The sequence below is a fragment of the Buteo buteo genome, chromosome 2 (assembly GCF_964188355.1).
Source record: "Buteo buteo chromosome 2, bButBut1.hap1.1, whole genome shotgun sequence".
Lineage (NCBI taxonomy): Eukaryota > Metazoa > Chordata > Aves > Accipitriformes > Accipitridae > Buteo > Buteo buteo.
In genome coordinates, this window is record NC_134172.1 from 60,169,527 (window position 1) to 60,196,989 (window position 27,463).

Genomic DNA, 27,463 nt, shown 5'->3' on the forward strand with positions numbered 1-27,463 from the left:
AAAAATCAAGGGGCAGAGGTTGGTGCAACACGTATGTCAGCCTTTGCTGTGATCACATGAATGTGGGCTCGTCTATAGACCTTCCACCAATGTATGACCTATTTCTCCCTGATTTGGAGACCTGCTCAGAACACCTGACTCCTAGACAAAGATTCAGGGCTACATCTCCTCTTTGATGCCAGCTGCAGGGCCAGAGGACAAGGGCTGTTCCTGCGAGATCCCCAACTGGGAACAAAGCAAAGGGTATTGGAGAAGTAGATCAGGTTCTGCAGAGAGACAAGTCGGTGGTTTCCCAGCTCCTGAAGGCTAGTGTGCAGGAAAAAAACAACACTAAATGCTGCATGCCAAACAAAAAGCCAAAGCCAAGCTCCAGGAAGCCCTTCTGGAGCAAAATGCACCCTGCCAGGAGCATAAGGAGAGAGGAAGGGAAGGACAAGAGGTGCCCACATCCACATGGGGCTGCAGAGGAACAGGGCCTCTCCAGGCTGAGCCAGAGGGACCACTCAGGCCTCATTTCGGGTCACGTAGGGACCAGCTCCGGCAGCTTTTGTGAGTGCTGAACGGCATTTGCAACTTGCCAAGAATTTCCACGGTGTCTCTCTTTTTGGGGCCTCACTTATTCCCTCAATTTACAAGGAGGCAAAGGAAAATAACCATCACTCCCACCTCACCCTCACAGCAAAGCCCTGCTTGGCTGCATTTTCGCACAGATCCTGTACAATATTAAAAGTACACTTTATTTTCTGTACAATTCTCATTCAAATCTCCAGGTGTGGAAATGTCCACTGTGTCCCCAGAAAAAAACTGCAGATTGCTCCGCTGCTGTGAGACACCCCACAACTGTCCAGGAGGGGCACAAAGCCAGGGCCACCAAAATCAAGTACTGATGCTTTCTAGGCATGGGGAGGAGAGCGGGAGGGAGGGAGAGGGGGAGGCAGTCCTGCTCCACTGCTGAGCTGTGAGCGAACAGAGCCTTCGACTGCTCCCTGGGGAGCAGAAGAGGCACCCTCAAGTTCACGTCATCGTTCGTGCTTAGCGTGGGAGTCGTTGCGTTCAACCATCACCCCGTTCCCGTTCCGTGTCACCTCCTTCCTGTTCCAGTCCTTTTCCACATAAAATTCAGCAAGCACGGGACAGTGATCCGAAGCCACCCCACCCCAGGACCAGTTATCGGGGATCCATGGGTTTGTAAGACCTTCTCGCACAACTGCCCAGTGGCCTGCATGAAAAAGAATCACAGAGAAAAAGATAAGTAATATTGCCCAAATTTGACACATGCCACTAACCTAACTAAAGGTTATATGACCTCACTAAAAAGCAACTCTACCTGTGAAAACCTTTTTCAAGCTCCGACTGATCCAGATGTTATCCAGTGACTTGGACCCTTGTGGGTTCTTTGTGCTGATGTTGGTGAAGGTGCTGGAAGGGACCAGGTGATGGAACTTCTCCTTCCTCAGGATGTCGTGATCGTTGCTGTCCGGGGCCTGGTTAAAATCTCCAAGGATGATCACGTCTTTTTCTCCTAGAAAACAGAAAAAATAGAAATGAATGGGAGGAATAGACATCCATCACTTAAGTACAAGAGGGAGAGAGGATAAACAGGAGGAGGAAAAATACAAATACTGAGTAGCAAAGCTGACTTTACTCTGAACTCCTGTAAGAAATGCTGTTTAAAGCCTTTTTCTCTGGCTATTTACTCATGGCCATTCTGTCATGACAATAAAAAACAGTCAGTACACATTTCATTTTTTTAAATATCATCTCATTTATATTGGCATGCTTTGCTTGCTATTCACTGATAGCAACAAAGACAAGCAGTTCTGGTCTTCGAGGTTTTTAGAGATCTGTCACTTTGTAAGCTTATTTTTTTCTTTTTCTGCGAGAAACACGTTGGCTTTAACTTGTCCTGACATTGTCTTTTTATAGATTTGCTGTAAGAGTCAAGGACAATTTTGTGAGGATCCCAGGAAGACACAGCCTTATGCTGGTATATACCAGAGTCCCAAAAGTGCAGTGCTTGTTCTAACCCTCTGCATTTAAAAAATCCCAAGGAACAAGCCTGAGGAGCAGCCTGCAAGCCTGATGGCAGAAGATGAATTCACAAACCACACGGACACCGATTACAGCAGCTTTCCTTTGCCTGGCTGACTAAAGGGATACTGCTGAATTTGGGATGTCTTAGATTTTGTCTAGGGCTGAATTTTCAAAGAAACAAAGGGAATGACTTGAAATGCTCATAAAAAAAATCCTGTCTTCATGTGAATAGAAAATGACCTCAGTTACATTTTATTTCCAACCCTAATGAAGTGAAAAAAGAAACTCTGGACCCTAATTTCATATCCACAATGTGTGCTCTCCCAGCTCCACAGCTGCAGACAGAGACATCCCAGCTGTGCACTGGAGTAAGAGGACAACGCATATGTCCCAGTGCCCATCTCAAACCACTGCCAGAAACGTCTGGCAAGAGAAACTCAAGAATGCTGATAGCTAATCAGAGATGTTGCTGCCTTACAGCTTGGTACTGGCAAAGAAGGAAGATGCTAAAAGGAGGCAAAAAAGCACCAAAAATTATCCCAAAGCTGACTTCAGAAAAGAGAACTACGAGAGTGTGTAAGCTTTTTCCTTCCTGGGATTGAAGTGTGGGAGGAGATGGGTTGGATGGACGGATTGCTCTACCATCCCTAGTGCTCATGAATAAACCTCCCGTTTGTGCTGTTGCTGCAGAGGTAGCTAGCCAGGAGAGGGAGTGCAAGTTCAACAACAAAATCTATTCCACTCCTCTCTTGCACTGCATGAGAAGATGAATTGGGGAAGGGCAGGAGAGCAGAGAGATTGATAGTATACAACTTACAAATACTTCAAAACATGCTGCTTGCTAAGATGCAGAGGGGAGATGAAAAGATAGCGAAACATTTTGTGGTTTCTCTACCCTTTGCAAGTCACAGATAATATTGGAAAAGACATGAGGATTAAATATTATTCTATAAAGTGTTCATGACAGTGGCCTTTCCACCTTTAAAAGAAATAAACCCCCCAAATCTTAACCTGAGCTATTTTAAGCTCCATCAGAACCCAAAAAAAAATTAGTGCTTGTCTAATGGGACGACAGCACTTTCTGGGAGCTGGCAGTTTTGCACGCATCTCATCGCAAAAACCCAAGACCGCTCACTTGTCAGGACTGGGAAGCCTGAAATGTGACCACACCATCTCAGTCCTTCAGGACTAATGCTTGCTTAATGGCCGAGGGAGCACTTGGCTCCTTCCATGCTTTCAGCTCAGCCGTGTAAGTGGGGAAAGACCATTACAGAAACCACTGGAGCACATCCTTGGGGGCCGGAATCTTAACAGCAGTATCTTGATCCCCCACAAAATATATATTCTAGTCTAGTCTAGTCTAGTCTAGTCTTAAAATACTTGCACTTCTTTTAGCAAATCCTCAAGCCTATTTCCCTTACATGAGAAATCTATGAAACAAACATACAAGTGAAAATTTTAACTGACTGCTCCATTCTAGACAGTTTAGAAATAGCAAAGGATAAAAGACCCAGCACCTGGACATGTGCTCAGAAGAAGGTAAGCAGTCAGCCTGAGGCAGGCCCAGGGAGGGAATCACTGGGTTCTTCATCTGTTTAAACTTTTGCATGCAGAATAACTAAGCATAAAATCATAATGCAGTGTAAAGTTGATAGACGGAATAGGCTGGGGCATGTCAAAGAAGCTGAAACCCAACTTGCCATCGGGGAAGAAAAGGATTGCTTCTGGTCCCCTCTCACAGGAGCTTCTGGGACTCCCCATGACTGTGTATGACTGGGCAAAAGGGCAGGCAACCCTGTGCTAAGCAGGAAAAGCAGGTGATGCCAATTTTCTAGATAACCACCAACTTCATTTCTCCTTGTCCTGGCTCACTCTCAGCCCTGCTTCTGCATCTGCCAGCTCTTGTGACAGCAAAGCCATGCACAGCAGCACAGCAGTTTCATGTCTTGTCTGCCTCCTGAGACCCTGACGGACCTCAAGCAGCAGGAAGGAAGGAAGCAAACCTGCCTGGATCTTCCTGGGTGCGTGACTGTGCCTAATCAGTCGCACCTGGGTCCCTCAGAAGAGGCAGGGAGCAGAGCCACTACACAGTAGCTGCAGCTCTCAGGGGTCTCATGGATCAGCCCCAACAGCTCTTGGCCAAACTTAGCAAAAGGTCCAGAAGAATTCATGCCCTTGCCCAGAACAAGGGATGATAACTGATCAAAAACTGCAGTCACAATGTCCACAGTTACAATCAGATGGGGGGAAAAAAAGAAAATGGAGATAATGCTACTGGTGCTGTGATGTGATTTTCCTCTTTTGGATGAGACAAGAGTTTGAGACTGGCAGGACTCACTCCTCCACCTCCTCCTCCTCCTCCTCCTTGGGACTGGGCAGCCCAGCCCAGAGGCTCCTCAGCTGATGCGATCCGGTCCTCCTCCTCCCGCAGGACACATCAGCAAGCACTCCCTCACCGACCCAGCTTTTGCTGCAAAGGTCCCTCCCACAGACTACACCGTCCCACGAGGACCCAGAGCCTCTGTCTGGTGGGACGCAGTGGCAGACAGCCTCTGGCAGACAGGCACATCTCCCATTCCCTCTCAGGTGTGCTCCCACGCTATCGCATTGAGACCCATCGGGCTCAAAGCAACCCTGCCCTTGTCAATGGAGAACTCTTTAGGTGAGGAAAAAAATCCAGTCTGTTTCCAAACGCATCTGCAAATTCACTGAAGCACCAGCAACTTTTAGCAGTGTCTGTGGGTGGCTCTCGTCCAGCAAAGCAAAGCACTGCCTTAAATCAGCCCTGTGTCGCAGCAGCTGAGCACCGGTGTGCCAACACAATCAGCTGAGGGACTTTCGGTGCCTGCAGAAAGTCTGCAGTGTTGAAATCCGCTTTCCTGCAGGAACTGGGAAACCCTCCTTTGCTTCGTGGCAGTCCAAAGAGACACCTGTAGGATGCTCTCCCTGATTTCCACATGCCCCGAATGAGTCCCCTCTGAATTAAACAGACCCTTAAGCCCCCAAATAATTCCTGGAGAGAGTGAGAAGCAGGTGATGAGAAGGATGTGATGGTACATGGGCTGCTAAAAGGCTCCCTACCACCTCTTGAAGTTCTTCTAAGCCTAGTGCCTGATGCATGGGTAACCCATGGAATACAGCCAAGCCAGATGGGAGAAGATGACTAAGCCAACACCCCGGTCCCTGGGTCCAAGCACTACCAGTACACCCAACACAGCATCTGTGTGCCACCCATGCTCATCACACTGAAGATGGAACAGGTGGAGTGCTTGAGAGAAGGCAGAAAGGCTGATGCAGAGAGTTAGCTATGAGCAGCCAACAGCCACCGCATCTCTCCGGTACTGCCGAAAGGAAAAGAAAGAGGGGAAAAAAGGAACCAGTACCCACTGGTCTGATGGGAGAAATATAGGGATACTAGTGCTCTGCATTACAGGAGACTGTGGACAGTAACCAAATTCCCTCAGATGCACATGTGCCCCTTTGTAAGAATGAAAGATAACAGAGTAGGTGTCTGTTAGCAAAATGGGAGCAGAAACGCCAATTTACTGCAGTACCCACAGAAAAATCAGTCTCTACTACCCATATTTTATGGATTGATTTGGAAGAAATTGAAGGATGGCAGTAATTTTAAGCATGACATTGATTTTGGCAGGGTAATTCAGCACTTCAAAGTAACACGTGTGCACTACCATTCGTTTAAGAAACACGACCTGCATCCCACAAGTTTGGAGGAATCTGAATCTCTTCTTTTGTGAAAGACTAAGCCAAGAACAAGCATGCTGTGGTAACGTGCCTACCATATGAAAATAAAAACATGAAATAAAGAAAAGCCCTAACACTGACAGTCTAAATTTAGATGCAGCGGAAATGCAACTCCGTTGATTTCGGAAGAGCTACACATTTATCTGTGTCTCAGTTCAGCCTTCGGGGATTAAACAAACAATCCTTTTGTTTACTTCCATCCTTTCCAATTTCAAGGTATGTGGACAAATACTTAAATCAGTAGCACTTAAAAATAGCTCTAAGTTCTTGCAGCTCAAAAGGAAAAACAACAGAACACACATAAAACCTGCAAATACCTCATGTTATACAAGAGGGATATTAATGCTTCCAACTGACCAACCTTGTGAAACTGGGCCAAGCTGAAAATCATGTAACCCTTTTGCATCTTTGTTAAGTAGTAAATGAAGGGATAGATTTTTCCATTCCTATAACAAAATCAGCAACATTTAGAACCTGAAATGTGCTGTTCTGCTTTGCAGGACATTGAATTTAATTTGCAAGCTTCAAAGAAAGAAGCAAATTCTCAGAAATGAGGTAAAGAAATTCAGCTAGCTATTACATTGCTCAAGTTCAGGTCTGAATTCTGGTGTCCCTCATCCTGGTGTAAACCCAGAGTGACTTACTTGAAAGCAACACAATTATCCTGCATATTACATCCAGGTACCAAAGCAGGATTTGGTTGCTGGTCTCTTTTCTCATTAGCAGTCATCTCCTGATTTGCACCGGGTTTTCCAAAGTGCTTCCAATTATCCAAAAGTAAATATATAGAATCTATTTATTTTGAAAAAAGCCATTAAGCTTTGTTCTGATATCATGTAGGTGTCATTTCCACAAAGCACTTAAAATAGGGTCTTTTTTTTTTTGTGTGGCTGAACTTGCTCTTACACTAGCATAAAATCAGAAGGAACTTCATTTGAAAAAATGGTGTCAAAGCCAGTAGGAGCCCCTGTGCTGTTTGTGTTAATTAGGAGAGACTATAAGACAACGAGCAGGGGAAAAGCACATTTGCCAGGCTAGGGATCACTCAAATTCAAATACCAGTAACGACATTGCGAAGCTGACAAGGATATTTGTGAAACCTGAACTGAGACGGATTTTATTATCTTTTTAAAATTCCCTTTGATTAGATAAGATGACCAGTGTGCATGTGATAGCTAGCAGGAAAAAAACGCCGAACCTTTCAGAGTCTCCTGCAAAGTCTGTGCAAAGGCTGCCAGTTTGTGGCTGTTGTGGTTCTTCCCGGTATTCTCTCCTGCTGAGGGTGACAAGGCCAGATGAAGGTTAACCAGCGTTAGATCATTCATCCCAACCTGGGTGAGGAAGGAGGAGAAATCAATGCCATGCAGAGAGGGCACAGAAGGTCACAAAGCAAAACCACGTGCCTGTTCCCAGTACTTTCGCTAGTAGGTCTGGGTGACTAGGACTCACTTCACCATGTGGGGGAAGACATTTTGCAGCTCTGTTTGCAATAACCTGAAACCCTTTCAGTTCTGGGGAAACTGGTTTGCATAAGCAAACAGCTTCTTTCCACCATGGTTGCAGAAAGACGCTGCCTGCTTATGAAAATCAGTTTATGCAAAATGAGTTGTTAATAAGCTGCAAATAACTTTGTGGTCATTACATGGGCTAATTATGACTCTCTTGTGATTAGCTCTGGCCCACCACAGAGACTAACCAAGAAACTTAATGTACCTTGAAAGGGGCTGCTGGCTCCCTGCAATCTTCTGCTTACCTTCTGGGACTCACTTTGTCATGTGGCACAAGTAATACTTGCTCCTAATATTGACCTGTTTACATTATTAATGAATTAATATTAATTATCAATAATAATTACTTTATCTATACTTATTTTATTAATGCTTCTCTCGAAGCATTACCAGAGATGTCGAGTTCCCCAAACTGGACCCCTTCATCACAGCCTGTGCAGAGAAGGGGGCTGTATGCTCACTCAAGCACATGTACGAGAACAGTTTCCAAAATGCATGATTGTTCTTTGAGATGGGTTCAGCCTAGTGAAAAAGCTTTAAAATGGAAACATGTGAGAGATCAGCCAGAGTCTCTCAGAAGTGCTGTGCCTTCTATGTTTATATACATCCATTTTGACTACACTTACCCATCTCCATTCACAATGTGTGGCAGTAACAAGAATCACAGCCCTGTGGCTGGCTGCTGCTGGATATGCACCTTGTTCTTGCTGTGTTAATTTAGTAAAAACAGAACAAGGTGACTGGTGACTTCTGTCACTCTCTCAGGGGCTGTGGATGCTACCAAAGATCCACCGACCCTCATGAGCCCGAATGCTGCCTTGCAGCAGGGTTTGCTCCCACAGGAGCATGGGAAAGGACTGACTCTGGTGATCTGCCATATGTATTAAGGCCCCCTAAGCACCTTTCTATAATTAAGGCATGAGAGAGTGCTGAAGTGATGAGATGGGTTAGAACCTCATGCAAATTTTTATGTTGGAAGACTGTGTCTCTTTCTATCTTACCCAAATTTCTTTTAATAAAAGCTAAACTCTGCAAGGGACAGTTACCTTGAAATGTGCAAGATACGGGTGAGGATATGAGTGCTTCCCATTGCCATTAGTCTGTGCACTCTCCTGAGATGAGGCATCTTTCAGTTCAATGCCAGCTGTTGTATCCCAGAGGAAGCCGGAATATTCAAGTCCCTGGAATTAAAAAAAAGATAAAAGCTAGTAGTAAGAAGGCAAAACCAAAACATTCCGCCCAAATGCAGCCCCCTAGATGAAACTTTCACCCGAAAGTTTCCATACCACTGTTTCTGTTGGCAGTGGTGTACATCACTGCCAAAATATGCAGAGGCAGTGAAAGATGATGCAGGTTTATATCTGGGCCTGGCACCTGCTGAAGGCAGGAAGCGCAACTGACTGTGCCCAAGTGTAAAGGAGAAACAGCATCCTAGGCTATTGGTAGAACATCAAGAGAACGGTGAAAACACTTCTTTATCTCACCCTGGCCAAAACTCCCACCAGATGTGGGAGGAACCCTTCCTTATACAGGTGGAGCACGTTCAGGACCACCGCAGGGGTGAAAGATAAAGATGTCACCTCTTGTGCATGTGTTTGGGCTGATACAGTCGTCGCTTTCTCCTAGTCCAAGCAAGGCATTGGATTCTCCTGAGCGTGGTCAATAACGCGGTAGTTTGTTACCCATAGGATTATTTGTCTAACCCTGAGCTCGGTACTTCGCGGTCTCACTCAGCGACTGCTAGGGCTTGCCGTAGATGATGCTGCGCACAGTTGTTCCTTCTCCCCACGCCATATGCCATCTCACAGACTTCTGTTGCCCGCAAGCTAAAAATATCTGGGCTTCTTCCGTCTCTTGGCATGAAATCTGGTCTAGACCTCTCAGCCCTGTCAATCTTCTTTCTTCCAGCTCGAATGTTTCATGCTCAGCTCTCTGCTCTTTTCAGCTCTGTTTCTATCACCCTGCATGGGTTTTTTTGATTACTTTGGGATGTGGAATTGACATTTTCAGAAAGCTGCCTGCCCCAGTCGCACCAGCAGCAGTATCTAATTCAAAGCCTGTCAGCCTCTCCTGCCATCACCCAGACACCGTTTTCCTTGGTATCATTCAAACCTGCTTCCCTTAGCAAATCGTAGTTAAATCCATTGCAAGGAAGAGTTTTTTCCATTTCAGCTGAAATAAACAAGTGTTATCTGCTCTGCTGACTTCCCATGAGCCTTGAAAGAAAGTCTTAAGGTTGGCTAAAATCCTTTGGTAGCTCCTTTAGGTAACTCACCTTTAAAATACTGACAAAATTATTCCACCAGTTGGAAATCTAAGGTCTGAAAACTGCTATAAGAAAAGATGTGGAAGAATAAAACTGCTGTCAACAGCTGTTCACTATTTTTCCTGGCTCCAGTTTTCACATTAACATGGTGGTCAAAAGTCATTGCTTGGTTGAAGGCCAAACGCCAGGGACATGTGGAAGCACGAGCCTGAAGCACCATCCACCATTTTGCATTATTTAGCCCTGTAGCATGTCCTGAGACCAGCTTGTGCCAAAGATGCTATATACTCAGGGTGACACTGTGTTCCTTCACTGTATTGCATTGGTGTACACAGTGTTCAAACTTGACGGACTCATTAACTAACCCAAGGGGTAGAAGAGACTTTTTGGCTTAGTGGAGGGTTCTGCAGCACAGCCAGATTTCTGTTAAAGCAGCTAAAAGGAAGAGTCAGTAGGTAACATTTCTATTCTTGGCTTGGCCACAGACTTCTCCCATAATTTTGGGAACCATTCATCCTTATGTCCCTACCAGTAAAACAAGTTAGACGATGATTTTTATTTACTCAGCCCATAGTCAAAACTTTCACTGTTATCTTTGGAAATACAGCTCAAGAAAGAACTGACTCAAGACTCTGGATTTAACATAGAAACTCTGAGGCAATTATTAATAATTCTTGGGAAAAAAGAAAAAGTGGAGGGAACAACTTCAACAGCTTTGCACAACTTTTAAAATTCAGTGTTTTAATGATCTGGCCTAACAAGAGATCCCAAAGGAAAACTCCAGCCAGGAATAAAAATGTCCTGAAGGGGATTTGCACTCTGCATCAGAATTAAGTGTGAACTGTGTTAAACCTTGGACACATTCAGACCCTCCATCTCTATCTAGTGGTAGCTAGACTCCAATCCCTGTGCTGCTCAGGTGCTGGGTTTTGGGTTGGGGTTTGTGGTTTTTTCCCTCATTCTTGGGTTTTACTCAGAAGGGTAATAAAAGGAGGTGCACCTCCCAAAACATCAGTCCAAAAACAGTGAACAGTGATGCAACCCAATTTGGAAAAGCCAAATTAAGGAAACATGGATTCTAAACAGTGTGATTATGGGATACAACTGCAGCCACATATTTAATAATGACAGCGCTCAGAAGAGATGAAGACAGCCCTATGTACTGCTAGGCACCATTCATTACATGACAGGTCTCGGTTCCTGCTTCTACCCCACAACAACATCCACGCTGCAATAACTGCATCATGAGAATGATCCCGTTCAGCAACAACAGGTTTGAGCCCGAAGAGGACCTTGCTCTGAAAACTCATTAGTGCCCTTAAAGGGAAAAAAGAGAGATTTCCCTTGGGAGAGGCTGCTTTTGGGCACCGTTAGTGGTGTCCAGCCCAATGTAGCTATACCTTGAATACTGTCAAGGGTAGCAGGTGCAGCTGTCACCATCTTATAAATTAGTACCTCGCTGCAGTACATACATATACTCCCATGGCAGAAGATGCTGCAGGGAAAAGCACAGTGCAGCACAGTGCAGATTTCAGACAGAGTCCACAGCATTTTAAACACCTGTGCAGAGCACTTTGGGGAACGCATGAAACAAGCTCCTCTTCCAGCTGAGGATAGCAGGCTGCACAGTCCCTCTGCGGGGTCTTCACTTGCAAACCAGGAAAATGGGGAGCCCTTCTGAATGCCAGCCAGTGCTGTGCTAGGGAACAAGCTCAGGTGACTAGCTCAAAAAAATTCAGAAGTACTACAGCCTGTCAGGGGCAAAACCAAGGACTCTTTCCTTGCCCTAATATTTAGCCTTTCTTCTATATTTCTATACTGTTTTTATCCACCATACCCACCCCAAACACACACACCTTCCTCCTTACAAGTGTGCCACAGGCTGAGGAAAACAATTCTTCCAAAAAATCAATCGTACAGTCGAAGTGAAAGCTATAGGAAGAGTCAGCTTAAAAAACAAGAGATACAAACCTTGCCAAAAACGATTTGCGAAATGTTTTGCCTTAAACATTCCAAATATGTCCTTGGTTAGAGAGGAAAAAAAAGCAAAGCCAAAGTTCAGACTTAGGGATTAATGTACCTTCTGTAGCTGGCCTGAAGGTTTTTCGGAAACAACACCCTTCCAACATCCTCTAGGGCCCTTCCACTTGCGGATGTTTGGCAGCGTCGGCTGGTTTAGCTCCATACAAAACTAGAGAGAGAGGAAAGGGATTAAAAAAAAAAAGATCAGCTTTGTAGGGTTTTAGAAAAATTGTAAAATAAAGCATGTAGCGAGGCATTGGTAAGAGACACCGTGGAGGACAGGCTGTGCTCTCTGCCCTCCCTGAAGGCACGCAAAAGAGGTGGTCTGGGCCACATCCCAGGCTGACTCACCCCTGACTGGACATTACTTGGAGAAAAATAAAAATTAAAATAACTCAGTGCAAATTCTGCGAGTAGAACGTTTCTCCCTTGGACTCTTTTTTTTTTCCAAAGCTACTTGTTTGACTGGAAAGGAGTTTCCTCTGCACCGTCTCCAAAGATGCTGACTGCACCATATCCCACGCCCCAGGGGGCTTCACGGACAGCTGCCGAATCCTCCTGGGGGGCAGGAAGCCCCCGTAGCATGGCTGACTCCACTTCAACACCAAGGCCACCGGCACAATGCAAGAGGGAAGGTACGGGCCAAGCTCAATAGCTGGCGTTTTGGGGTTAAGGCTCCTCTGACTTTACGCCAGGGACACACGCTTGAGAATTCCCGTGCACGAAGGGATCAGCTGCACACTTGCACACAGCATATCCTTCTGATGCTCCCCACAGGCTTCCTGGACACTGCTGTACAGCCACAGCACTCGGATACCTTTATGTGTCCAAGCATACGGTCAGAGCTATAGAGGCTGTGCCCTAATGCCCAATAGATCAGGGATACTGTAACTGTGGACACCATGGAAAGCCTCCAAGTCCACCTGGCTAACATCTTGAGATTGAAATAAAATAATAAAAAAAAAAAGTAAAAAAAAAAACCTCACCCTGAAAAATCTGGAATCTGAAAGCCCTTGATGTGGACAATATGGAATAATTCTTGCCAGGAGTTTCAAAATGAAGCTTAATAGGAGGAGCTACAGCCCTTTGCAAAGCTGATGTGAGGTCCAGGCAGACTTAGGCTGGAGGCTGGCAGGGAAAGGAAGCAGCCCAACACCCTGGCCAGGCAGATGAGTCTGCACACAGCAGCTCTGGCCGTGGGGAAAGGGGTTAATAAAAAGCAATCACTGTGAAAGAGCAACAGGGACTTTCACTGCGCATCATTTAGTTATATCTGACACTGGAGAAACTGGGTTGAAATGCAGAGATTTTCACAGTGAAAGAGTATCCTCCGACAAAATCTTGTATCCATAATGTCCCTCCAAATCAAGCAGCAATTTAATGAAGAAGGATTTTCAAGGCAAACAATAACTTCCTGTATACACTGACTCTTTGCAGTGGGACATGCCAGAGTTTGAAAAGCTACAGTGATAAACTGCAGGGATATAAGTGTTTCCTACGTGGGTATCAGCAAAATGGTGGGACAGCTACTCTCATGTTTATTTTATCTTTTGATTCAAAAATAAAAATCAAACCCTGCTCTTTCACTAAGTGCCTTGTCTGCAAGTTCAGCATCCTGGAGGCTCAAGCTGTAAGCACTGACTTCTCAGATACACACAACCCAGCAACCCTTTTTTGCCTTGGAGGGCTGAGAGTCATTTTGGTTGCGCACCCAAAGCAAAAATGCTTGGCACACCTTTTAAAACAGTTTTCTGAAATGCAGAGATTGGCTGGGGCTTCTTATTCAAGATGCTGCATTAACATACTGCATTATTGTCTATTATATACCTTCATGCAGCACTAGGGCTGGCCTGATTTATTAAACGAGGAGGCACGCAGGGTGTTTGCATGGCCTGGGAACAGAGCTCTGCTCTCAGCTGATTGCCAGGTGCTACCCTAATAAACACAGCAAATCACGGCAGCAACAGTTACTCATTCCTGATGTCATTCTGTTGACTTTAAACAGTGTGAATTTGGTGAATGAGTTTTCTAACATTTAAATAGTTTAAATCAGCAAAAAAGAATTGCTGAAATTAGGAGTTCAACTGTAACCTGACAAGAGAGTTAACTTATCTCTGGGTCGCAGCTGCCTATGAAGTCCAGCCAGCTCAAAGTATACGACAGGGCTGAATAAATCCTACAGCAACCATCACTTTATTAAAAAGAGCATCTGCAATCAACTAGTTGGAATATTTTGTTCCCTCAAAATTGATTTATTTTTTTTTCAAGGCCTTGATTTAACTTTGCTGAAACTAAAAAGATGATAAATAAGATTACACGGTTTGTTCAGAAAAAAGCTGTCAGCCTGTTCTGGGTACAGTTGCAGCAACAGAGAACTTGGCCTACAGCAGCTGACTTTAATCTGTGCCCATTTTCCAGGCCTTACAGGCACACAGATTTTGAAGCTGTGACAGCATACTTGCTTAGGTCATGGGTTTTTTACTGAAGTGAGAAGGGCATTTCTCAGATCATGTTGTTCTGCCACAAAACCCAACATCAAACAACATTAAGCTTTCTCTTGTACAGTAAAAATACACAGGCAACTCCTAGCCTACATTGGGAATGAAAAAAATGCCTTTCCCCCTTTGCAAAACTCAGTTAGAGCTACACCGATCCCTTTGAGGAGCAGTTCTTCAAGTGGTAAAGAAAAATCAAAATTAAAATCTCAGTCAATCAGAACAACTTTTTTTTTTTCCAAAATCCTCCTAAGGAAAAATGTTCTAGTTTTGTTTCTCTCTAGAGCCTTTCAGGCTGCACGGTTCCTGAAATTCAGTCAGCTTCTTCATTAAATCCTACACATACCGAGTCAAAACTCATGCACATACCATAATACCAACAGCACCAGGGTTTATTTACAAGGATGCCCTGTATGACACCTATGCTGCCGCGGTCTCTCTTCCAGCTGGGTACTGGTTTTTGTGGGACAGGCAGTGCTGCCAGGGAACAGGAACAGAGCGGCACCAGGCTCCAGGCATGCTCTAGGCAAGGAGCAGCCTGTGCTCTTGAGAGGTCAACCCCCTTGTGCCAGGGACCTGCCCATTGCCCCCATTTGGCACGCAAAATGCCAACAAGGGCCACAGCCCCAGGAACTGGGACAAACCCTGTTGCCTTTGCTCATCAGCAACACGTTATTTTCCCAAGAAGGGAGGATCCAAAGACGTAATTGCTCTTTGTCCACTCTGATATGGAGCAAGTGCCTGTTGCTTCCAGCCCCTCCAGAAGCAAAGATGGGTGAAGGAATGAGCTTATGACTGACACTGGAAAAGAACAGAGGGCAGTTGGAAGAAGCTGGGGAAATGCACATTTGAGGAGGGACCGGAGACAGGAAGGCAAGGGGTCTTGGACTAATTTGGGAGCAGGTAGAAGAACATATGCTGGGCTGGCACATTCTTGAGATCATAAGGGAGTTACAGACTCCCCAACACACCTACCTGCCTCCCCAAGACACTCCAAGCACTGCCAGCAAGAGCATCTAACTTGTGCATTAAGTTAAATCTCTTCCAGTGCAGTAACTGTGCACACCAGGAGAGCTGCCAGCGAGCACCCTGCACTAGCCCGTGAGCAGATCTCACCACCTCTTGTTCAGGATGCCCTGGTTAATCTTTGTTTTCTTTTAGGGTGCTATTTGTGCAGCTAGTCCCAAACCAGGCACAGCAGGGTCATCTTTTCCAGAGGATGACATCACTCCGTGCTGAACAGCTTTGCCTGTCAAGTGTTACTCCTGTAATACCAGCACTGGAGACTGCACTGAGTCAGCAACCATCCTCGAGGTGAGCATCTTTTGCTTGAAAAGAGGGTGCACTGCTCCTAAACCCTGAGGAAACTAAACGTGACCCAGGAAAAGAATGTCTTAGGGCTTAATAAATTACACATTTTTTATTAGCCGCTGATTTCTCTTTGGAGGACACTTTCATTTCAGACCTGGAGTCAGAGCAGAGGCTGTAAGGAGGGCAAGGAGAGAAGGAACAGTGAGGAGGAGCTTCCAGGGTAAGCCTGTTGTTACGGCACGATACGTCTCAGTGCAGTAACCACCGCTTGAACTTTAGAAAGGCCCTCAAAGCAATTAACCGTCTGTTTTGGTTAATTACTACAGAAGCTTTCAGGCCAAAAGGGCACTGCAGTAAACAACAAAGCAAAGGTTATTTTGGTTCCCTTTAACCAAGAGGAGAGTTGAGAGCTAGGGAATAAATATTCCATTTCTAAATGTCACATATACACAGTTCCTTTATTTTTAACAGGCACTAGAGGGAGCAGCTTTAATCAGTACCAGAGATGCGTATGAAACTTCTATCAATTCCTTAACATTTCAGCTATGTTGAGGTGTCACATTAGTAAAGATTTGACATCATCATGGTGAAAGACACTTGGAGTTTGAGTGTAGGAGCTGGCAAGAGTTGAAAAGGAGACCGTGACCAGCAAAAAAAGATGTTAAACTATATTATTAGGTCAAAATTCACCACCTTTTTTCAAATTATAGATCCTGGATAAATCTTGAAGTAGAAATCTGTACCTGTGCATGAAAAACTTAAGTCTTCCAGTAGTGGGCTCACTTTCCTGTTACTTTGGAGGGAGCTCTTACTAGTAGTTCGTGGACCACAAGAATCTGCAGGTCATGGACTGGAAAACACCAAGGTAAGGGCTGTTCTGTGCTACAGAGCATCTCCCAGTGATGAACTTGGTGTTTCAGGAAAGGGTGAACAGAAGAGCTCTAAGGTACACCTTGTAAATTGTGCAGTGGCACTTGAGGAGAAGCCCCCCACCCTCTCCAATAGAAGTCCCATCCTGAAACATGATCTCATATTTCTGATAGAAGATACAACAAAATTGACAGTGGCTTCATGAGACCACCTGGCACTGCTCGTTTTTTAATCCATCCTTTGATATATGTATGCCTTCCCTGCTCCATCACTGGGTACTGCATAAGCTAAAAATCATGTTCCTGGAATTACTGTATTTAATGTTCATTAATTAAATACACATTATCCTTTCTTTTCTTTATTCATCCGACTAGACTGTACTTTTATTTCCAATTGAAAAAGCAGTCTCGAAGACCTGTAATCTTAATCCAATATACCACGTACAGGACACAGCTACAGTTGGTGCACCCTAATGAAGCCTGACCTAGAGAGCCAGGAGCAGAAAAGTTACAAATATTTCTGAGAACTTGAAATCAACACCTTTGGTGTTCAAGTTAAGCATCCTGATTTGACACCGATGCTCCAGAAGAAGAAGAGTGTTTCGTTAGATCATGTTTGCGAGGAGGAAGAGGCAGAGTTAGGGGGTGCAGAGATTTGAGGGTGTTGCGTTTCAGTGAACTGTCTATTGAGGTAGGGGTAAGGAAAGGTCGAAAGCTTCAGGGCTGTTGTCCTGGTGCAGCCACATGTGGCAGCGCAAGACAAGTCAAGAGGGCATGCAAGATGCAGCGGGGCCAGGATGCTCAGCGCACTCCTGCAGCCGAGTAACACTGCATCCACTTCCCACAGGCAGGAGCAATTAAGGAAGGGGACACAGAGGAACATCAGGCCTTTCGGTTACATCTGGATTCTCCTATAACCAAACGTAACAGCAGGGAAGGAAGCGTTATTATGGCTAAAGCCTGAAACAGAGACTCAATGTTGGATCCCATTTCCCACTGACAACACTGTTGTCTCAGGCCTTCTCTGCTTGTTTGCCTTTCCCTGGAGCGTATCCCCTTCCTGTTTGCAAAAGTAGCCAAAAAATACACACACAAGAAATAGATGTATCCAGTGGCATGGGGGATGCACTCACAAACTCTTTTCAGAGGAACCGTATAAATAACACAAGGGAAAGTCAGGGTGGCTCTATGTTAAGATACAACATTTTTGACATGCTCATTCAACTAGTCCCTTCTAGGAAGGCTTCATTAAAGATTGCATAATATTTATTGCTTGTGTTGTTCAAGTATTGATATTACATAAAGACAAATAAAACTTGGCAGGCAGATGGGGGTCTGACAGACAGATATTTATGAGTGTTTTCAAAGGACAGCAACACCCGTCAAGGGAACCAGTTTCAGTCTCAGCCATATCTATACGTTAGTGTTGTAAGAAGTTTTGTACTTCTCCCTCTTGTACATAATTGTACATAATTCTACAATGAAGTTAGAGCTGAAGAAATAATAAAAAAATTATAAAGTTTAGGAGAAGAATTCTAGGATTAAAAAAAAAAGATAAGGAACCAATCTACTGAAAGTACAGCAGCCACAGAATTACTCCTGGAAAGCTTATTTGCCCCTTCTGCCATGCTAGCATGTCCTGCTTGCACTGGGTCATTGAGACCTGGGGCAATACCTTCCCATCCTTTATGTGCTGGTTTGTTGTTCCTAGAGCTAAACCAAAACATCCAGATTGATGATCGAATAAATCCTTGCCGTCCTCCATGTTCTTCACAAACGTTATTTAATCACATCCTTCAAAGAGCTCTATAAACTCATTGCAAGCAGTAAAACTGAGGCAGAATCCTTCAGCCCAGCCAAATCCTCAACCAGTGTCTTTCTTCAGAAATAATACAGCACCTATAGGCACAGTCATCACCTCTGCATGCCTTTACATGCTATGGACATACAAAGCTCATTTGCCAGGATAACGTGCATCCATATTGGGGTCCCAAGTCCTCCTCCATCTGAAGGCACCTACGGCTTTTTCATCCACTTGATCAGGATTCATTTTTTTCCTGGAAAATGTGCTGCTTCTGCTTCTTAAAGAGCATCCCAGTACTTCAGACAGAGACCCACAGAGAAAGGATTTCCTTCCTCTGAGAATCAGATTCTCATTCAGCTCTGAAATCAGTGCTCCAGGCACCATGTTATGGCCCAGAGAGCAAACATTGACCACACTGCAGCCTCACCACCCCACAGCCACATGGCGACCCAAATTCCCGGCTTTGCTGCAAAGACCACTTCTAAGCTTAATACTTAAGAATGGAAACCTCTGGGACTGAGCTCCTCAGAGGAGATAGGATGAGGAAGGCTCATTTTTCAAGCCCAACTATACATAGGCTAGAAATGAAGTTGTCCAAGTCTGCTCTGCCTGCTTCAGGCAGGGGTAATTCTGGGTCTGCAGAGAGGCACCATGCCGCTTACCTGAGGAGCATGAAAGCAAAGCATCAGAGGACTCCATCATTTAGGCACCCCTGGGGTTAGGGAGCAGCTAAAGGATTGGAAAGTTTTTCAAAGTGAAGGCATAGTTTCCTGTGTGTCAGGTATCTGAGCCCCTTCATGAGCCTGGCCCTGGTTTGAACTGGCCCGTGGATGTGAATCCAGCTGGACACGTGCCTCTCTCCTGCCACTGCTGTGTTACTCACCCATTGTACTTCATGAATGTGTGGGAAATAATTATGCTGATAAGCTTAACATTATCTTAATTATCAAAAGTGTGTAATGATTTGTTTCCATACACAAACCTGTTTGAATCAAATCAGATTTTTTTCTAAAGTCAGGCTTTACAGGATCAGTTGGGGAGTGGTAGGAGCCTAAGCTTGCACTCCCAAGTTATTTGCTTTCCTTTTCAAGTATTTATTTTGGAAAAATTTAGCAGTGAGTTTCTACACTGCCCTCCCAGATGAATTACAGCTCAACACAGTCACCCAACTGCTTAATTCTTTGTAATATCTAAGAGGAAATTACTTTCTTTATCTTTGAATATATGACAAAAAAAACAGACTGTAGCCCATAAAACCAGTTCTATGCTCGCCTTTAATCATAGTGTTCCCTGGACAACAATGCAGATCACTCACTGGCATGTGCTCCTACCTTCATCCTAAAAAAAGTGATTATTTATATAAACAATGTCTTTTTATAGATCTTCAAAAGGAAGACATGGAAACCTTTGGTGTGGAGCAGTGAAACAACAACAACTGAAAGACGCAATGCAGTAACTCCCCTAAGACATTTTAAGAGCTGGGCCCACTGTTGAACAATTATGGGATGCTTAACTACCTATTGTCAAAATGGGATATGTAACATCTTTCAGCCAGTTTGCCATTTAATGGGAAGCTGTCTTCACAGATGCTTGGTGGAAACCTATGCTGCCCTTTCGCTATGGAAGAGAATACCCATATTTGCCAACCTCCTCGTGGGTTCGTATTTTCTCATGTTTCCATTCACAAGCTGAGCTTTTTCCTCATACTTTATGGGACAGACTCATTTTGCAGAAGACATTTCCTGACTACTTCTTTTCGTACCCGTAAGGACTTTTTAAGTTTTTGAACATAATACAGGAATTAAGGCTCAAGGATGGTCACAAATCTTTGCAATTTATTCTTGAAGCCTTTACAAGAGAGTGTTTTATTCTGCATAAGTAGGCAGTATAATCATTAACAGCAATAATGACATGCTAAGGAAACTGATGTGATATAAAGAATAAAAAGAAGCCCTCATGACTATAAGGCTATCTTTTTCATCAAGCTGCTTTTACAAGAGATGAGTGGTTGAGTTCAAACATTTTCACTACATCGTCATAAAACAATCTGCTCAACCGGTTAGCTGTGCTAAAGTCATAGACACCCCATGACTGAATTATTTACTTATTACTATGTTGTCTGCTGTAAATATTCAGGTCCTTTTCCACTTTTTTTTCACCAACTCATTATTTCCAAATGAAGAAAACAAGTTTCATTTTGCTGCCACTTCTGCCACCAGAAATACACCTCTCTGGGAACACGGATGTAACGCTTAGGGAAGGTATCCTTGAGATTATTAGAGCAATGCAGCATCAGCTATTTTAGAAATACTACTTCAAGTGTATTACTACAGCTACTGCTTCAAGCAGTGACCGGCACAAAGAGATCCAAGTCTTGCACAAAGTGAGCTACTGCCCGGCCATGGAATGTGTAGCAGATGTGCGGAGACCTAAGCTGCATGCTCATTTGGACTAGATATAAGGCACTGGGCAACCAGGAGTCAGTGGCTTCCTGAGAACCCCTCTTATGTTTGGGGTTTTTGTTTTGTTTAATCCCTGGGTCGATTGTTTTTGCATGCAACATGAAACTCAGGAATCGATTTCTGCGGTGCAGTGTAAAACCATAGCACCAAGTACAACCCAGTAACTACTGCGACTACACTAGGTGAAAATCAATTTATCAGAACCTAGCCCTTAATATGGAAAGCAAACAGAAAATCATCCTATGAAACATGAGACCCAAAAGTGGTAAGAGATGGGTTCTTGTTCACCAATTAAAAAAAAAAACAAACAAACAAGCCAACCAGTGAGCTATATAGATTTCCCATGATCTGAATCTCCTTACCTGCACGTTGCCTTCACCCAGAGGAAAAGAGGAGGGGAAAAAAATGTGATAATACAAAAGAAGAACAAACAAAACCAAAAGGGAAAAGGGTAATCACAGTTTTGAATGTTATTAATCAAGGAAAGCTGCTTAAGCATGTAAGATAACTAGGTCTCTCTCCATTCCCATGATAAAAATTTACTCATTTCCAGAGGTGTTAGCAAGTGAATTGGGGTTTTTTTGTGTTTTTTTTAATTTAAAAAATTGTGCCTTTCTGGCATAGACATGGTGGTAAAGACAGTCGGGACTGTGCTGATGTGCAGGATGAGAAGGAATAAAAGCAGTGTGTTAAGAAAACTGCTGTGACACAAGGAAAAAGGCACAGCCCTCATTTTTACAAGGTCACAGTTTGGCCACCTCTACAGAGCCTTGCATCAAAAATAGTTATTCACTGGGCATTTTACTTCCATCCATTTCTTTCCTACTGTTAGTATTACTGTTTTCCCCAACTGATTTACATCTCTGCTTAGAGCAGCATTCTTTCCCATGGTAAGAACACAAAAACAAGGAAGAGAAAAATATATAATATGACTCACAACCATTGCCAGCCTCAAATATTTATTCTTCCTTCAGGCATTGATTACACCACTGTACAGAACACTGTGCCACCTTCTGTAAAGTTATTTAAATCTGTCTCACATCCTATTCCATTACTTTTTTTTTTTTTGGATGCTTATTATTAGGAGGATCTCTTCCAGACTGCTAGCATTAGGACATGTCATCTCACCTTTTAAAAAAAAAAATCTCACATGCTTCTTACATTCTTTTTCACACCTCTAGCCCTTAATTTAAAAGAGCCCAATCTGACACTGATTCCTCTCTGAAATAGCACATTCTTTATTTATAGGTTTGCATGAGTAATAGATGGTTTTCTGTCCTTACTCACTAGCACACCCTCTGCAGAGTCTACGGGACTGCCCTCCAACCCTGACCAAAGTTCTGCTCTAACAGATGCAATGGACTCTGGCTTCCCATAGAGAGCATGTGCATTACTTAACCCACATGAACTACCAAAAAATGATTTGGGCTGACATTAAAACACTCTTGCTGCTATGTCAATCTATTACAAAGGAAAAAACCTCTACCCTTCCCCAAAATCGCTGACTATTCAGAACCGGTCCTGTTCTATGAACTTGCTTTGCCTTCTGCCATCTTGTAGAAGAAAGCCAGGAAAAAGGACTAAGGACCCCTAGTACTTCTACCACTCACAAAAAAACCCACCTTAAAACACATGCCAGCCTTTGTAAACACTTATTTTCTGTTTCTCCTTGTTCTGGAAGTGTAGAGAATCATTTTACTAATGGGTAAGTTTGGCTTCTGTTCAGGGATAAGACTAGATGCCTCACAAAAGTATGCCAAGCTAGTATAACAATTAATCTCCATACCACCACTTCTCAGAGAGGCACTGCCATGCTCTAGGGGATAAGAGGACACCTCTTAAAGGACAGCATTTTAAGAGCAACCTGTGTTCTCCATGGCTCCCTGTGATGTGTATAGCATGGCTTCTAGTGTTTTGTTTATTGAAGTCCACTGATCATCAGAAAGTAGATGGGCAATGCAACTAAAGTGAAAAAAAATCCAGCCAAGATCAAAGATGCCAGAGATACTAGTAGATGAGAACCTGTGTTTCCAATGTTGCTGACCACTTGACAACAGTTTGCAGTACAGGGGCCTGGAAAAACAAAGTAGTCATAGATCTCCTCCAGAGAGCTACTGAAATCATCATGGAACTGGCCAGAGCCATAAGGTCCACCAATACATCTCTTTAAACTTCTAGCCATCTAGATCCCTCCTAGAGGACAGAAACGAAGAAAAGAAGTGAAAGGCCAGAGGCAAACACTGTATAGCTGCAGGGTTCCTATGTCAATTTAGTGGATGGGATAATCCCAAGGAAGCCTCCCCTATTGCAAGAAACGGTGTCAACATCGTTTCCAGCTCCACTAAGCCAAAAATGGTTCCTTCACAATAACAGCTATACTTCCCTTCACTCTGAGATTTCTTGACCCCAGGAGGTGAAGTCTAAAAAAAAGACTTTGCACCCCTGTGTATTACCTGCACTCAGATAAACGAGCAAGACAAGGGAAAGAGAGAGGGAGAAATATAGGAAGGGTGTGGGAGAGCAAAAGGGTCAATAATAGGGAATAAGGTGAGAAAAAGAATTAAAATAAAATCAGTTGGGCTATTTGGAATTATCCCCTTTTACTCTGAGTGGTCAATCATTGACTCCACAGTGGCTCTGAAGGAACAGAGCAGGAGGACTTATTTCAGCTGATTAATTATGCAGAAGTCCATCCCAAGGCTGAATTAGGCCAAGGATATTGTAATAGACTTGACTCCCCTCTCCTCTCTAGAAATCGGGAACAGAAAAATGAGGCAGCAACAGGGCTGGAAGAGACTGATCAAAGCTCCCGACTGAGTCAGTGGCCAAGTCTGCATCTCCCTTTTCCTGTTCTCTGAAAGCGAGACTGCTGTTTCCTTATCTGACTCTAGAGTACATCCAAAGGTACTTAAGTTTCAGAGGGGTCAACCTCTTTCTGGGAAGGATAGTTCTAAGAACAAGCAGTAAATATAACTCATTTACAGCAACTAATTAATTCGTTGCCCATTGCCTTATAATCTTTTTTAACCAGCAGTTCCAAAGCAAAACAAGATTGCAAGGCAGGGCTCACAATGTACAGGAGGATTATGGTAGTTAAAAATTTGCACACAAAGACTCAGTCCTGAGCTAACTGCGTTTCTGGGGTACACGTCTGCTGCAGTAAAAAAAATTCACATCAAAGAGGAAGGACTGTCTTGGCATTAGAAGAGTGCCTGGGACTCAGGAGACTGAGGTTCACTTCCTGACTCTGTTCGGAGTCGGTCATATTAGGTGAGTCTGCCAAAATCACGCAATTTCCTTGTAACTTCAGCACGCCTCCATGAATCAAGGATAACAACAATTCTTCCCTACCTCTCTGGGACTGCTGCGTGATTGCACTCTCCAAAAAACTGAACAGCAGCAACAGTGGAGGACATTTTGGCTGAGCAGGCAACAGATACATTCCAGGTGATCCAACAGTGGTAGACCCTCACCCTGCAGAGGGGGTGTCAACGGCGCTGCCCTGCTCTTCCTTCAGGAGACATTGATGGTGGCTCCCATGCCAGTGCCAGCTTATACACAAGGAATAATGTTTGCCTGCAAGGGCAGCATTGACTCCATGACCAGCCACTTAGTACTTTTACCAAAGAAATGGTGACCGGCCAGAAAAATGGCCTTGGGTGACCAGCTGCTCCATGCCAAGGCATATTATAGGTCACTTCCAACTGCCCTAGCAAATGCACACACAAACATATTTATATCCTCACCACAGCAAGAAGTGATGTGTCTATGCTTAGCCCTGCAAATGGAAAACAGCACTTCTCTTTCAAACACCAAAAAGCTCTTAGGGATAACCTTTCACAAATAAACAACCTGCTCTGCTCCGAGAGGGATTTTATAAAGAACAGAGATTACAATGGGCTTAATCATGATTAAACACTGATCTGGCTCAATCTACTCAAAAGCAGACAAAAGATAAATAAAAACCTCCAGCAGATGCATTTCATACTGGAAATTCTGGAACCTCAATTGACGTCATACTTTTTATGTTCAGATAATATCTGGAGGAAACAGTACAGTGGATCAAGAAAACAAAAGCAAATTTCTAGTTAAAATTCTCCGTGTGTTGTGTAGAAAGGAGAGGGCTACAGCAGGGAATGCACAGGGCAGCTCAGCATTTTACAAACCCATTTTTGACTGTAGCTGAAATTGCACTATTAGAGTGATGCCACTAGAAAGAAACAAGCACTCCCTTTTGTCCCCATCTCCTGGGTCTCACCCTGCAAATGTGGGCAACATTAGTCATTGCATTTCCCCTGAGACAAAAGCTGCTTCTAATCAATGACAGGCAGGTTAATTTTCTTTCACTAAAACAATGCCACCTCCTCAGTATCACCCCAATTGTTCTTCATTGATTCCTCAGGCACAGTATGAAAATTCTGCATGATGGGAAAGGGTTGCATCTAGTGAACATCTCCCAAATACAGACATCTAGTCTTTCCTATGGGTGAGGAAACCCACGAAACAGATTTCATATCATGGAAGAGAACTCCAGCCATTAGTACTGCTGAGGGAGGTGGAAAAAGTAAAAAAATGAGCACAGATCTTAGGATTGCTTGCTTACAGTGCTAAGCTTTCCATTTTATTCAACAGGGTAAAGATGTTCTCTTTGAGGAAAGAGAAATAACTCGGGGGGTGGGGGGGGCAAGCAGAATATGTATCTGGAGGGGAAGGCTTATCAGTTTTCTCATTCTATCATCTCAACTCTTCATGTCCACACCAGCAGAAATGCCCAATGGATGACCACGTAACATTTGGCTAGCAGACAGAAGAGATCCCTTCCCGTAGTAAGATGGCTAGAAGCTACGCCACTGCCTCTCCTGGGGCCTAGTGAATGTATGCTGTGCTTCACAGCTACAGGACCTCTACTTCCGAACACCAGGTGAAAGACTTTCAATCCCTTTTGATTTGTGACCTCCAAAACTTTTCCAGTGAAGGTGAAAATCCCCATACAGGCAATGTAAGCCTACTGATAATTACTTTGTTCTTCTCACTTTCTTTTCACCGACGTCTTGGATGTAGCTCACAGTGCATAAATTTGCCATCACTGGCACAGACAGACCTTGATAGTAAAACCTGTGTTACTTATCCTGATTTTTAAGCTGCAAGTCAACTTATCATCAACTTCAAGAACACCATCCCTGAACAAAATCACAATTCTCACCCCAACTCCTACCGTGCTTCAGCCCACACAGCATATCTCTCATGCCAGATCACTTCCAACTTCAAGCAGAATAATCATCACGTTGCAGATGAATTCCACGCTTCCACAAACTGCAGATCAGAGTTACACGATTTACATTTCCTAGATGAGAAGCCAACAAACTGCTCTGTCTCTGCACTCAAGTGGACAGTCCTTTCTCATCCCAAGTAATAGCAGGTGCACTTGCTCATTAATATGCAAATAGGAAAATAATGGGTTACTGTTACTTGTTCCCAAAGCAGGCTTATCTTATAAAAAGCTGTCAGGGTGTACTAAATATAACGTTGTTGTACAGATTATTTAATTTTCCTCAGTAACCTACCTCTGAAGGAGAAATGAGCTCAAAAGCCCGTGTTAACACCTGAAAGGTGCAGGGGGGAATATTTGACAGAATGCAAAGAATATTTTTCTTACAACATGGATGACTCTTCCTGCACATCCTACTGGCTTCAAGCACCAATGAGAACAATTGTTCTGGCATACTTGTTGTCAATGGAAAAGGTCTACAGATTTAAAGGCTAAACCAGCAACCAATGTGAAATGTCACCTGCTTAACTACTTTAACAGATTTATTTTTCAGGAGAATTATTTTTTCCCCCTCCCCAAATAAATACAATTAACATTTGCCAAGTAGAATTATTCCATCTGCAATTAAGGACTTCCAAAAATTAGACCAAGTAAAGTACTCAAAAACACGTTGGGGCAAGAGTGTCTCTGGGGGGTCTCTCCCAGAGCTGTGCTGCTGGAAGAGGAAGAGATGCTTCCTAAAGGACGCCAACAAACCTGCGTGCCTGAGATACTTCTTTCGAAAGCCTGAGTGGCCTTGAACCCTTGTGGGGATGAGGCTGCCATGACCACAAGCCTTCCCTTGGCATCTTGCCGCCTGCGTTCGTTACTGCCCCTGGCAAACAGCAGCAGCACTTCTAAGCAAAGGCATGCCAGCAACACAATCCCACGGCAGCCCGGACAAGCTCAGCGAGGAGGCAGGGGAAGAAAACAGATCGATTTGAAGGTTCAAGGTAAGTCAAAATGCAAGTAAGCACGCGCTTAGTTTTAAGCTGCTGGTGAGACTGCTCACGTGAAGTACGTGCTGGAACGGGTTTGATATGCTACGGCCAAAACAAACACAAACAAACCCACCTCTGACCCAGAATTTTCTCCAGGTAAAGACTCTTGTTCTTCTTTCGTGACCTGGTCCTGTTTCACTGAGATAAATTACTATCTTCCCGTTCCTTTTAATGACAGCAAGCATGGTGCTGGGGTCCAGCTCCACAAGCAGCACCCCCTTCTGCAGTGCTTACAGGTGCCCGTGGCACCTCAGAGAAACAAACCAGCTGATGAGCAGCATCCAAGGGTCAGACAAGCTTGACCCGAGCCAGAATGAGCTGTAATTACACCCAGCCAATCATCTGTTCTGTCTCAGCAACCCTAGGCATAAATGCAGCCAAGCGTGGTAGATCTTTGGCTTAAAGGGTCAGTTTGGCCAAATTTGGTGAAACATTAGGGTTTAGGAAATTAAACAAATATAGTCTTTACATAACACAAAACTTCTCACAGTGTGAACAATTTATTTTCAATGGCCAAGCTAGGAAAAACATTTGAAGTATCTAAGATAGTCAGAACAGCATTAAACCCTTTTGCTGTAAGCAACCAGTAAATAACTGATGTGCAGCAGCTTTTGAAGCTCA

At 44.0% G+C, this 27,463-nt stretch overlaps 1 protein-coding gene across 1 annotated transcript in view; it reads right to left on the reverse strand.

Annotated features, from left to right (window-relative positions):
* Nucleotides 1–716: 716 nt before the first annotated feature.
* Nucleotides 717–27,463, reverse strand: part of EEPD1 (endonuclease/exonuclease/phosphatase family domain containing 1) — a 65,098-nt gene continuing 38,351 nt past the window's right edge. The window contains exons 3-7 of the mRNA XM_075056888.1: nt 11,651–11,761; nt 8,351–8,485; nt 6,995–7,127; nt 1,328–1,522; nt 717–1,219 (exon numbers count right to left, since the gene is read on the reverse strand). Coding sequence (XP_074912989.1) covers nt 1,020–1,219; nt 1,328–1,522; nt 6,995–7,127; nt 8,351–8,485; nt 11,651–11,761 — 774 coding nt within the window. The 3' untranslated portion in view covers nt 717–1,019. The remainder of the gene's footprint in view (nt 1,220–1,327; nt 1,523–6,994; nt 7,128–8,350; nt 8,486–11,650; nt 11,762–27,463) is intronic.